The 13,257-nt window shown below is 31.2% G+C and overlaps 1 protein-coding gene across 1 annotated transcript; it reads left to right on the forward strand.

The window, feature by feature from the left end:
• The first annotated feature begins 328 nt into the window (after nt 1-328).
• On the forward strand, nt 329-12,055 carry LOC113372375 (probable DNA helicase MCM9). The gene is made up of 10 exons (XM_026612699.1): nt 329-385; nt 1,474-1,580; nt 1,656-1,878; nt 2,783-2,812; nt 2,860-3,056; nt 4,288-4,348; nt 4,443-4,714; nt 6,861-7,148; nt 11,048-11,291; nt 11,357-12,055. The coding sequence occupies exons 1-10, from the start codon at nt 329-331 to the stop codon at nt 12,053-12,055; spliced, it is 2,178 nt and encodes a 725-aa protein (XP_026468484.1).
• Nucleotides 12,056-13,257: the final 1,202 nt, after the last annotated feature.

The following is a 13,257-nucleotide window of genomic DNA, read 5'->3' on the forward strand; positions in this document are numbered from 1 at the left end:
ATATATATATATATATATATAATATTTATATATATATATATATATTATTTTCTATATATTACATTTATTATATATTATATTATTTATTATTTATTATATTATCATTATATACTATATTTATTATATATTTTATATATTTTATTTCTAGGTACTGTGATAAGAATGACCCAAGCAAGGATGTTAGAGATTAAAAGAGATTACAAATGTCTTCGGTGTAAATATGTTGAGACAGTTCATGCAAATTATAGCAAAATGTATTTAATTGAGCCGATAACCAAGTGTAAAAATCCTGAAGGTCAATGTAAGTCTTCCAAAATTGTTAGTCTTGATGGAAAATAGACTTGGACCCGAGAACTGTATTGATTATCAGGAGTTGAAGATTCAGGTATATTAAATAAATGATTGCTAATGTTATTAACTTTCCGAAGGACTAATTGCCAGAAAATCGAAATTACTAATGTAGGGTTTAAAGTCATATCAAAATTAGAAAAAAAAAGTGTATTTATGGGGGCCAAAAATAGACCTTTTGTTGACAATTTCTTTAGAATTTGCAAAATAAGTGAAAATTTTGTGTAAATTAAATAGTAAATATAAAAAAAACATAGTAAAACCCGATTAACTGTTTTAGAAAGGTAATTCACTTTTATTAACTCCCCCTAGGGCAAGTTATGGTAATCGCAAAAAAATCGAAAATGAAAATTTTTGCATTTCTCGACGTTTCAAAGGTTTCTGAATATTTTTGCATACCTTAGAAAAAATGGATGTATGTGTGTGTGTGTGTGTGTGTGTGCGTGTGTGTATGTATGTGCGGATACAAATTTTCGTCGACGATTTCGGGAACACCGAACAACCGATTTTAATAATTCAAAAAACATTTTACTTGTATTGACAAGGTGAAGAACCGATCATACTTTCATAAAGGCAGGTCTAGCGGTTTCGGAGATCTAATGAAAAAAGTAAAAAAAAAATGCCATTTGGCGGTCAAAAATGATCATTAGACATATGCACATCAAATTAACAGATATTTTATAGAGATTTTAACAATAAGTATAATTTTGGTTTACATTCCTATGGGTTCCGTACCAATGTTTACGCGTTAGACGTCGACGCGGCGCTTACGCGCTTTGATATTTCGTCTTTATGCAGTTAAAGCAGTACGATTGCTTTGAAAAAAAGTTTAGATCTTGCAAAATATGTCAAAATAAAGAAAACATTTTTTTTCAAAAAAAAAAAAAAATTAAAAAAAAAAAATTTTCCTAAAAAAGTAATTATTTGTCTAATTGTTTGTCAAAAATCTTATTTTTTCGAAGTAAAATTTTTTCAAAAATGTTAATCGTTTTTAAAAAAAATAATAATTCTTGGTACGGGAAGTTCCAGCAATTTGCCTTAAGGCACGATGCCTTAATTGCCTTAAGACAGAATTCCACTTACAGCTAGTTTACATAATATTTCTCATAAATCTATTATTTTTAGGAGCAAATGGGTCACCAGGGTGTCGGTTCATTACCTGCAACAATATGGATCAGTTTAGAAGAAGATTTAGTTGATACTTGTCAGCCCGGAGATGATATCATTGTGTGGTAAGTTATATTCAAATAAAAACCTCATTTTTATATTAGTACATCTCATTTTATATTTCTTTTATTTATTTTCAGTGGCATTGTGCAAAGACGTTGGAAATACATCACTGTGAACAGACATTTAGATGTGTCGCTGTCTATAAGAGCAAATTCTGTCACAGTTTTTACTAAACAGGATAATGATGTGGAAACAGAAACTGCTACGGATAGTTGGATTAAGAAATTTTGGTTTGATCACCGGAAGAATGGTAAAATGCTGCAAGCGAGGGATGTTATAATAAATAATTTTTGTCCAGAGGTAATAAAATATTTGAAGATTGTAATTTTTTATCTTCTATATATATAAAAATAAGTCGGGTTTTCCTTCCTGACGATTTAACTCCAGAACGCACGAACCGATTTCGACAATTTTGCATTCGTTGAAAAGGTCTCGGGCTCCGCAAGGTTTATAGCTAAGAAAATTAGTGGTGCATGGCATCGTGCCCTAATGCAAATTGCTGGAATTTCACGCACAGTAATTAAAATTTCGAGTAATGACATTAGTGAGAATTATCAGAATTATGCTTGGTTAAGTCAACGAGCAATTCTTGCCGCAAATAATAATGATGTACACGCACTGAATTTCACCATTCAATCAAAAATTGCTGGCGATTTGGTGACATACCAATGATTCCGACTGGTTTTCCGTTTGACTTCAAACAATTGCAATTTCCATTTCGCCTTGCGTTCGCAATAACAAGTCGCAAGGCCAATCGCTTAGTGTTTGCGAGATGAATTTCAAATAGATTATTTAGAAAATCATTGTTTTTTGCATTAGCAGTTATACGTTGCCTGTTCACGAGTTGGAAAACCATCCGCTTTGTTTGTGTTAATGTCGGACCAAAAAACAAAAAATGTGGTTTACCAAAGAGCACTTCAATGAGACGGATAATTGGCGGATTCACTTTCATTTACTTAGAGAAGTTCAACTAAAAAACACTTCTTTTTTGTAATCGAAATAAATTCATTACTGTTGTATAATAAAATCAAATTTTTCCTTTTTAAAATATAAAACAAACAAAAAATTTCTTCATCTTTCTCACGAAACCATCTGGTGGCGAAACGGAGTTTGTCGGGTTTGCTAGTTTATATATATATATATATAATATATATATATATATATATATATAGATATATATATATATATATTGTTTTTATTTTAGCTATACGGCATGTATTTAATAAAACTGGCAGTCGCTCTTACATAATAGGAGGCACATCAAATTCAAATAACTCGAAGCAGCTCAACACAAAATATACTCCGAATGATGATGAACCTGTAAGGTGCTCCCAATTTTTGTCTACGCAGAGAACTCCTTCTCAGGAGGATAAAGGTAGTGATGTTTCAGTACGTGGACAGTCACATTTATTACTCGTTGGAGACCCTGGTACTGGAAAGTCTGAATTGTTGAAGTTTGCACAGAAATTAGTGACGAGGTAAGAATAATTTGATCAATGAGATAAATATAATAATGTGTTATTGTAATAATTAACTTCCCGAAGGAGAAGTTTATGTTTTCATCAAAAAATCCGATTCGCTAATTTTATGTTTTCTCGACGTTTCAAGCCATTCTGAATCGAATGAGACCAACATTTGGATAAAGTATGTGTGCGTGTGTGAAACAGATTTTTTTGCCGTAAATCGCCGTTTTCTCAAAAACGGCTGGACCGATTTCAAAAATTTAAAAGCCATTTGATGTATCTCGATGAGGACTATCGTTTCTGAGTTTTGTGCGGCGATCGGCCGGGCCGTTTCTTTGTAAATTGAAGAAAAGTGAAAAAAATTTCGTCCACGTTTTAGCCCGCAATTCTGAATCGATTTTGAAAATTCAAAAACCGTTCGATAGATATTGATTGGGAATCGTGCTGATTAGTTTTTGGTAAAGATCTGCCAAGCCGTTTTCTTGTAATAACGTTTTTTAAAAAAAAATTTCGACGATTTTTATGATTATTTTTTTGACGATAGATACCAAAGTCTTCTAGATCATACTAAAATATTACGGCCCTACGATAACTGGTTCAGCTTTAAAAATTCGTCAAAGTTTGCAAAAATTGGTATCGTTTTTTTGGCATTTGTCAAAACTAGACCTTTGATCGACGTTTTCTCAAAAACTCCTGAACCGATTTTAGAAATTTAAAAGCCATTTGATGTATTTCGGCGAGGACTATCATTTGTCAGTTTTGTGTGACGATCTGCCAAGCCGTGTTGAACTTTTCGTCCACATTTAAGCTCATCCTACCGAACCGATTTAAAAAAACAAAAACTGTTGGATAGATATTGGTTGGGAATGATACTGATTAGTTTTAGGTGAAAATCTACCAAACAGTTTTCTTATAATTAACTGTTGAAAAAAAAATTTAAGCCGATTTTTATGGATTTCTTTTTAGCGATATATACCATGGCCTTATAGAACTTACTGAAATATTACGGCCTTACGACAAATAATTTGATTCTAAAACTTCATCAAAATTTGAGAAAATGAGTAGTTCTTTTGACATTTTCAATTATGTATATTATGTGTAATAAATCCACTCGGAATACTTTCTAATCATTCATAAATTAATTTATACTTTATTGATTAAGTCGATTATTTAAACATATCGGGAAGTTCATGTAACTTGCCTCAAGGCTAAATACCAAACCAACTAGTTTTAATTTACATTTCAGGTCTGTGCTAACAACAGGAATCGGTTCAACATCTGCCGGTTTAACAGTAGCTGCTGTACGGGTAATTAAAATTCATTATTGAAATTAATATTTCATCATATAATTTTTACTTACCCTTTTACTTACCTTTTTATATTTGATCTTTTTCTTTATAGGAGTCCAGTGAATGGACCCTTGAAGCTGGTGCCCTAGTACTTTGTGATGGTGGAGTATGCTTCATAGACGAATTCACCTCGATGAAGGAGCAAGATAGAGCCTCGATACACGAAGCAATGGAGCAGCAGACAATCAGTGTCGCTAAGGCTGGTATGGTGTGCAAATTGAGCACGAGGTGTTCAGTTATAGCTGCAGCCAATCCGAAGAAAAGATACAATCAGATCGATAGTATTAGTGCCAATATTGGAATTGCACCACCTTTACTTAGCAGGTAAATAAAAAACTAGTTGGTTTGGTATTTAGCCTTGAGGCAAGTTACATGAACTTCCCGATATGTTTAAATAATCGACTTAATCAATAAAAAATAAATTAATTTATGAGTTATTAAAAGTTTTCCGAGTGGATTTATTACACATAATTGAAAACGAACGAACACTTTCACTCGGAGTATTTTCTAAAAGCAAATTTTCAAAAATCAATAATTTTTATAATTGAACCAGTTTCCAGGACTTTAACGGTTTATTATGTTCATTAAGACCAAGTACTCTATCATTATAACAAGTAAATATTCTAATTTTAATTTTAACAAACCTAAAAAGAGCTACTCATTTTCTCAAACTTTGATGAATTTTTAAAATCAAAATATTCGTCGTAAGGCCGTAATATTTCAGTAAGTTCTATAAGACCATGGTATATATCGCTAAAAAAAAAATTCATAAAAATCGGCTTAAATTTTTTTTTCAACAGTTAATTACAAGAAAACGGCTCGGTAGATTTTCACCTAAAACTGATCAGTATCATTCCCAACTAATATCTTTCGAACAGTTTTTGATTTTTTAAAATCGGTTCGGTAGGATGAGCTTAAATGTGGACGAAAAGTTTAACACTTTTTTTCAAATTACAAAGAAACGGCTTGGCAGATCGTTGCACAAAACCGACAAACGATAGTCCTCACTGAGATAAATCAAATGGCTTTAAATTTCTGAAATCGGTTCAGGCGTTTTTGAGAAAACTTCGATCAAAAGTCTAATTTTGTCAAATGTCAAAAAAACGATACCAATTTTTGCAAACTTTGACGAATTTTCAAAGTTAAACGAGTTGTCGTAAGGCCTTAATAGTATCATCTAGAAGACTATGGTATCTACCGTCAAAAAAAAATCATAACTAGTGGGGTGGGTGGCATCGTGCCTTAAGGCAAATTGCTGGAACTTCCCGTACCGTAACGAAATGTTCGAGGAATATTGAATGTTTTCAAATAGATTATTATTAATATTGTAACATTGTCTAATATTTATAAGAATTATATAAACTGAATTGCAGAGTTGAAATTATTTGTTTAAAGTATATTAGAACTTTAGTCAGAATTAAAAATAAAATCTGAATTATTTTCGATATACAAAAAATTAAAAAAAGAAAAAAAAAATGTTGAAACAAAATTATTTTTCCAAAATCAACTATTTTGGTAAGACAAGCAGAAAGTTCTTTGAATCAATTGAATCGGACGCTTAGTTCTCTCAAAAACTGCCATTTTTTATACATTTAGCTCTGTATCTCCGAAATGGCTGGGCCTGCCTTTGCGAAAAGCTAATAACCCCTTCTCCCAACCATTACTAATTGAATGTTTTTTAGATCATTCAAATCGGATGCTCCGTTCTCTCAAAAACTCGATTTCTATTTTTTGCACTCTTTGCTCCTTATCTCCGTAACTGCTGGAGCCTTTGCCAAAAACTAATCAGCACATCTCCTTATCAATAGGAATCTAATGTTTTTTAAACCATTCAAATCGGTTGATCCGTACGCACGAAAACGTGGGCGAAAATTTGTATCTATACATACATACACACACACATCAATTTTTTCTGAAGTATGCCAAATGTTCTACCCTACGGGAAGTTAAAATCGTCGAAATTTTTTTTTAAAAAACTTTATTACAAGAAAACGGCCCGGCCGATCTCTACCAAAAACTAATCAGCACGATTCCCAACCAATATCTATCGAATGGTTTTTGAATTTTCAGAATCGATTCAGAATTGTGGGCTAAAACGTGGACGAAAATTTTTCACTTTTCTGCTATTTACAAAGAAAACGGCTTGGCCGATCGCCGCACAAAACTCAGAAACGATAGTCCTCATCGAGATACATCGAATTTTTGAAATCGGTCCAGCCGTTTTTGAGAAAACGGCGATTTACGGCAAAAAATCTGTTCACACACACACACACATACACACGCGCACACACACACATACTTTTTCCAAATTTGGTCTCATTCGATTCAGAATGGCTTGAAACGTCGAGAAAACATAAAATTAGCGAATCGGATTTTTTGATGAAAACATAAACTTCTTCTTCGGGAAGTTAATAAAAATAATCTGTCTTACTTAAGAAGCAGAATAAGTTTAATTATCTTTTCCTTTCAGATTTGATTTAATTTTTATTCTAAAAGATCTGCACGACGAAAAGTGGGATAGTTTAGTAGCCGATCATATTCTTTTTGGAGAGAAAAGTGATTTTGAGACTTCGGTGATTGACAGTGAAAAATGGACAGTCAAAATGTTTAAATCGTACTTTGAATTCATACAAAATATAAATCCTGTGATGACTGAGGAAGCCGAACTGATTTTATCGGCTTATTATCAGTACAAAAGGATGAGCCAGTATCGGGATGCATCCAGGACTACGGTGAGATTGCTGGACAGTCTTATAAGGTAGGAAAATATTTTAATTATTGGTGATGGGGGAATAAATTTATACACCTAAGTCTGTTTTTACACGGTAGATTGGTTCCAGAAGAAGCCGTGTAAAAAAAGACATTGATCTTATACAAAAATTGTTCCTAATCTCTAAAAACTATTAAAATTAGTGAAAAACAAGAATTTTTAGGGTATTCCCCTAAATTAGTGCTGTTCACATTTGCTTTGACCAGTAAAAATTGTTTGTACGCGCTAAAAGGGAATTCACTTAAATCTTTATATATGATACTATCGATGGTTTCAGACTTTTCTTTCATAAATACTTTTTTGTGATATGAACATACTTCGCAAAAATTAAATTTGACACAAAAAAATTTAAGTACATAAAATTTCAAATCGTGCTAAATGGAATAAAATCGTGTAAAAAAATTAAAAATATTCAATTTTCAAACCGTGTTATATCAAAACCGTGTACAAAAAGACCATGTAAAAACAGACTTAGGTGTAATTTATCAGATTTTGTTTGACGGATTTGATTAAATTTAATCTAAAATTATTGTGCAACTGTGATACGAATGATGTTTTTTAAAAAACAAAAAAATAACTGAAGCTTGTTACGTAATATGCAAATGTAGGATTTATGACAATCGTTGAATTTGTTCAAAATAAACATATTAAATTATAATGATAAAGTAAATTGACAGAAAAAGATCTGCATTTTTTACATTACTCTTTTATCCGTATTTCTATAATTTTTGTGATATGAAAAGAAAGAACAGAATTTTTTGTAAAAATTCAAAATATGTTTGGGTTCTTAAGGGGGTATTCTAGTGTAGAGCGATAAATTATATTATAGGTCATTTTAAAGTGTCATAAAAGAAAGCAATGAATGTTTTACTGTCCATTTTTTTACCACTTGTTTATTAATATTATTAAAATACCAAACAAAAATTAAAAAATAAAAAGTTGAAAATTGTAAAAACTGGCAGCTGATAAAGTGGGTAGTCTCAAAAAATTGGCACCTCAGTCTTGACATGATTTCAGCCCTCCTAGCCATCGGAAATGCAAAAATTAAACAGATTATTAATCTACAATGATGTCGCAATTGCCTGAACTAGCGATGAGTAAAAAGATTTTTTTTAAAAAATTGGCGACTGTTTGAAAAAAAAGTGTTTTTTTTTACTGTTTTATTGAGTTTCTCGAATTTTTTAAAAATAGTAAAAATTGGAAATTGGGTTTGATGTTAATTCGGGCTACAAATAGGTCTATAAACAAGACTCTCTGAACATATCAAGTGAATCGGTCGAGTAGAACTCGAGAAATCGTGTCAACAGTACTGAAAAAGTCTGTTCTGAGAAAAACGCATTTAAAGTTTTGTGTGAAGCCAAATCAGTATGGAGACCGAATCAGTAAAATGCCTATATCTCCGAAAATAATTCAAATTTTCAAAAACCTTCTCGTTCCCATATTTTATAGATAGTTAAACTTTGAAAATATGAAACAAAAAAGTCGATTTTTTTTGAATTCTACACTAGAATACCCCCTTAAACACATGATTTATTTAAAAAAATGTGTTTTTTTTTTTAAAGAAGACACGTTAATAGATTCCATTTAAACTCTTTAATATTTAAATTAATTCTGGACGAAATATGATTAATATTAATTTTGATGGAAATGGCTCTTATGAATCCCATTTGAATATTTAAAAAAAGTTTATATATTTATTTTGAACCACACATGAAATTTTTATAATGTAAATATTTAATTATTTATAAAAACTATAATATCAATATCAATAACTAATAAGAATTATTACATAAATAAGGTAAAACACTCGAAAACTACGAAGTCCTTCTATAAATATAACATACATATTGAACAATTTAAAAAAAAACATCTGAAATGTTTTTGATTTTTAATAATATTAATAAACAAAAAATTAACTAGTGGGGTGGCATCATGCCTTAAGGCAAATTACTGCAACTTTCCGTACTGTAATTTAAAATTTCTAAAAGCTTTGAAAAGAACAAATTGTTTTTTTGATACTTTGATTTTTTTTTTTAACATTTTTGAAAATCTACTAATTATTTGAGTATCGAAAATCTTACCTTTTTGAAAATACTGATTTTTGTTGAAAACGTGGAAATTTTTTGATTTTTAACTCCCGTATGGTAAGTTATATAGTAATCTCAAAAAATCGAAAATGAAAATTTTTACATATCTGTACGTTTCAAAGGTTTCTGAACATTTTGGCATACCTTAGAAAAAATGGATAGTGTGTGGGATACATTTTTTTGTCGACGATTTCGGGCGCATGGATCAACCGATTTGAATTATTCAAAAAACATTTGATTTGTATTAATGGGGAGACCTGCTTATTAGTTTTTGGCAAAGTCAGGTCCAGCAGTTTCGGAGATAAAGAGCAAAGAATGCAGAAAATACAAATCGAGTTTTTAGCACAGTATAAGTGAAAATGTTGCACAGAATCATTTGCAAATGCGTTTAGACTGTGACTATACGGGACCATTTTTTCAATTTTGTGTAAATTAAGGCAACTATTTTTTTTACATTCAATTCGAAATGAAATGACGATTGTTAATGTTCTGGAGATAAATTGATTTATGATTTACATTTGATTTGCTCAAATATAACAAAAGATAGCAAAAACTAGCTGTAAGTGGAATTTTGTCTTGAGGCAATTATGGCATCGTGCCTTAAGGCAAATTGCTGGAACTTCCAGTAACGTGACGAAATGTTCAAGGAATACTGAATGTTTTCAAATAGATTATTATAAATATTGTAACATTGTCTAATATTTATAAGAATTATATAAACTGAATTGCAAAGTTGAAATTATTTGTTTAAAGTATATTAGAACTATAGTCAGAATTAAAATAAAATCTGAAATATTTTCGAATACAAAAAACTAAAAAAAAAAAAAAAAATGGAACAAAATTTTTTTTCCAAAATCATTATTTGTTAAGACAAGCAGAAAGTTTTTTGAATGATTCAAATCGGACGCTTAGTTCTCTCAAAAACTGCCATTTTTTACATATTAGCTCCGTATCTTTCAAAATGACTGGGCCTGCCTTTGCCAAAAACTAATAAACACTTCTCCCAATCATTACTAATTGAATGTTTTTTAGATCATTCAAATCGGATACTCCGTTCTCTCAAAAATTTGATTTCTATTTCTGCACTTGTTGCTCCGTATCTCCGAAACGGCTGGACCTGCCTTCGCCAAAAACTAATCAGCTCTTTTCCCTATCAATAGGAATCGAATGTTTTTTGAACCATTCAAATCGGTTGATCCGTGCGCCCTAAAACGTGACTGGAAATTTGTATCCACACATACACACACACACACACACATCCATTTTTTCTGAGGTATGCCAAAACGTTCAGAAACCTTCAAAACGTCGAGAAATGTAAAAAATTTCAATTCCGATTTTCGGCCCATTACAATAACTTACCCTACGGGAAGTTAATAATGAAAGTTACAGTATTTGTAAGAATTTATTTGAAAACTTTTAAAATTTATCGAATATTTCATTACGATAGGGAAGTTCCAGCAATTTGTCTTAAGGCACGACGCCATGCACAACTAGCTTTTTTTTAATTTTGAATTATTTTCTATTATTCACATTTATGTCGGTTAATTCATACCGTTAAAAATATCTGATTTCGAACCATCTAATGACATTTTTTTAAAACTTATTTGAATTAAAAAAAATTGACAAAATCGAAGGTGTTTCTGAGGAGTTTCTACGAAAAATTTGACTGTTTTGACTATGCTAATTACTTGCTTAAAAGTTTAACCAACACAACTCTCAATATTGTAAAACAACAATAGTACTTACAATTAGTTGCCAACCCAATATCCTCCTCTAACCCAATTATTATGATCCCAAAAGGTTGTCACAAGCCCACGCTCGTCTCATGTTCAAGAAACACGTTGAGGCAGTCGATGCCATCACCACAATCATTCTGATGGAATACTCTATGCAATCGGACAACTCGAGTGGACATATTTCCATGGTCGATTTGCAGGATCCTATTAAAGCCAAAAGAATCGAGGACTACGAGAGGCTGCATCGACAGATTTTGGGCAAACTCGATCTGGAGGATTTGGTAAAGGGGAGGATGAATCTTGTGATAGTAATAATAGGAGTAAATCTAAGGATGAGGCATATATTATAAAAGAACTACTTAATCGTAACCAGACGAGTCTTGATAAAAGCATCAGTAAGACTTCTATGGTCAACCAAAAGGATTGTAGTTTGGTAAAAGATAGAATCCAGGACGAGGATGAATTTTTTGGAGGAAGTGGTGAAAATAATATATTGTCTTTGCAAATGCTTTGCAAATCTAGGTTTGAATCTAAGGTTGAGGAGGATGTGGTTGGGCTAAGCAACAAACCTAATTTTATAAAAGAACTTTTGAATCGTAGCCAGACAAGTTTTAATAAAAACAGTAATAGTAGTATGGTCGACCATTTAGATAGTTCTACACAATATTCTGGTGAATCTATCAATAAATCCAGAGATAATAATGAAACTGCCAAAAGTTTAAATGATAAGCCTAATTTTATAAAAGAACGTTTGAATCCTAGCCAGAAAAGTCTTGATAAAAGCAGTAATAGTTCTTTGGTCAACCATTTAAATGTTTCTACACATCATTCTGGTGAATCTGCCAATAAATCTAGAGATAATAATGGAATTGCCAAAAGCTTAAATGATAAGCCTAATTTTATAAAAGAAATTCTCAGTCGTAGCCAAATGAATTTTGATAAAAGCAATTCTTTGGTAAACAATTTAGATGGTTCTACACAGTCTTCTATCAATAAATCTAAAGATAATTATAGAATTACCAAAAATGTGTCTATCACAGATGTTAGTTCAAATAATGAGCTAATTTTATAAAAGAAATGCTTAATCGTAATGACAATTTAGCAATGGATGATCCTGGAGCCGATAAAGAGGATTTGGTTAAAAATATTGGTCAAAGCAAGACGACCAATTTTATTGAAGACCAGGATAAACTGATGATTCTAAAATTAATGCCTTAAGCAATATTGATCAAGCCAAATCTTTAAGAAATAAATCTGAAGATACCAAAGGAGTTACTGAAGATATTTTGACAGTATGAGTCTTAGTCTTATAAAAGAAACCCCAAATAAAACTTCTGAGGATCCCATTGCATTAAAAAGTAAGAATGATTCAATTTCAACTTCATCTTTAGATGATTTGTCAAGTAAATCTAACTCTAATTCCGATGATTTTTTGGCAAAATTGCGCAAGAATTTCTCCAAAAGTCCAAAAAAGTCCAATAACAATACAAAATCTGGCAACAAACACCAGGGATATTGTTTCAACAAAGTTTGCAATCGATGACAGTATCAATATTGATATATTTGATGAAGATGATGATTCTGGTAGTTTTTTAAACAAATTTAGTAATATCAAAAGGTGGGAAGTGACAATATTGCTAAAGGCACTAAAAATACTGCTGCTGAAAATAAAGAGTTGGATGCTAAATTAACAAATTCAGAAAATATTTGTCATAATGTTGAAGACGTTGATGCACCAGGTTCTGCAAAAATTGAAGATGGATTTTGATCAAATTGGTGACTTGAACACCAATTTAATTGACTCTTTGAAAAATAACAAATCTAAAAATACTGTGAAACCATGTTCCAGCAAATTATCACTTACCAACCAACTTGAATTTGGAACCAGTTCAGATTTGGATAACTTGGAACCAGAAATCAGCAAAAAATCCAAAGCCAAGGCAAATCGCAGTTTTACTAACTTTATAGATAATTCGACTTCTAAAAAGGTGGAGAGTGACAATATTGTTAAAAGTTCTGTTGTAAATAAAAATTTGGATGCTAAATTGACGAATTCAGAAAATATTTGTAAAGACCAAAAGCAAAATGATGAAGACCTTGATGTACCAGGTTCTGCAAAAAAATGAAGATGGATTTGGAACAAATTGGTGACACCAAAAAATCGAAAAGCAATATACAACTAAGTTCCAGCAAATTATTGTTTACCAACCAGCCTGATTTTGGAACCAGTTTAGATTTGGATAATTTGGAACCAGAAATCAGCAAAAAATCTAA

The sequence above is a fragment of the Ctenocephalides felis genome, unplaced genomic scaffold, assembly GCF_003426905.1.
Source record: "Ctenocephalides felis isolate EL2017-DRISC unplaced genomic scaffold, ASM342690v1 CF-g0.4_SCAFFOLD_00845, whole genome shotgun sequence".
Classification (NCBI taxonomy): domain Eukaryota; kingdom Metazoa; phylum Arthropoda; class Insecta; order Siphonaptera; family Pulicidae; genus Ctenocephalides; species Ctenocephalides felis.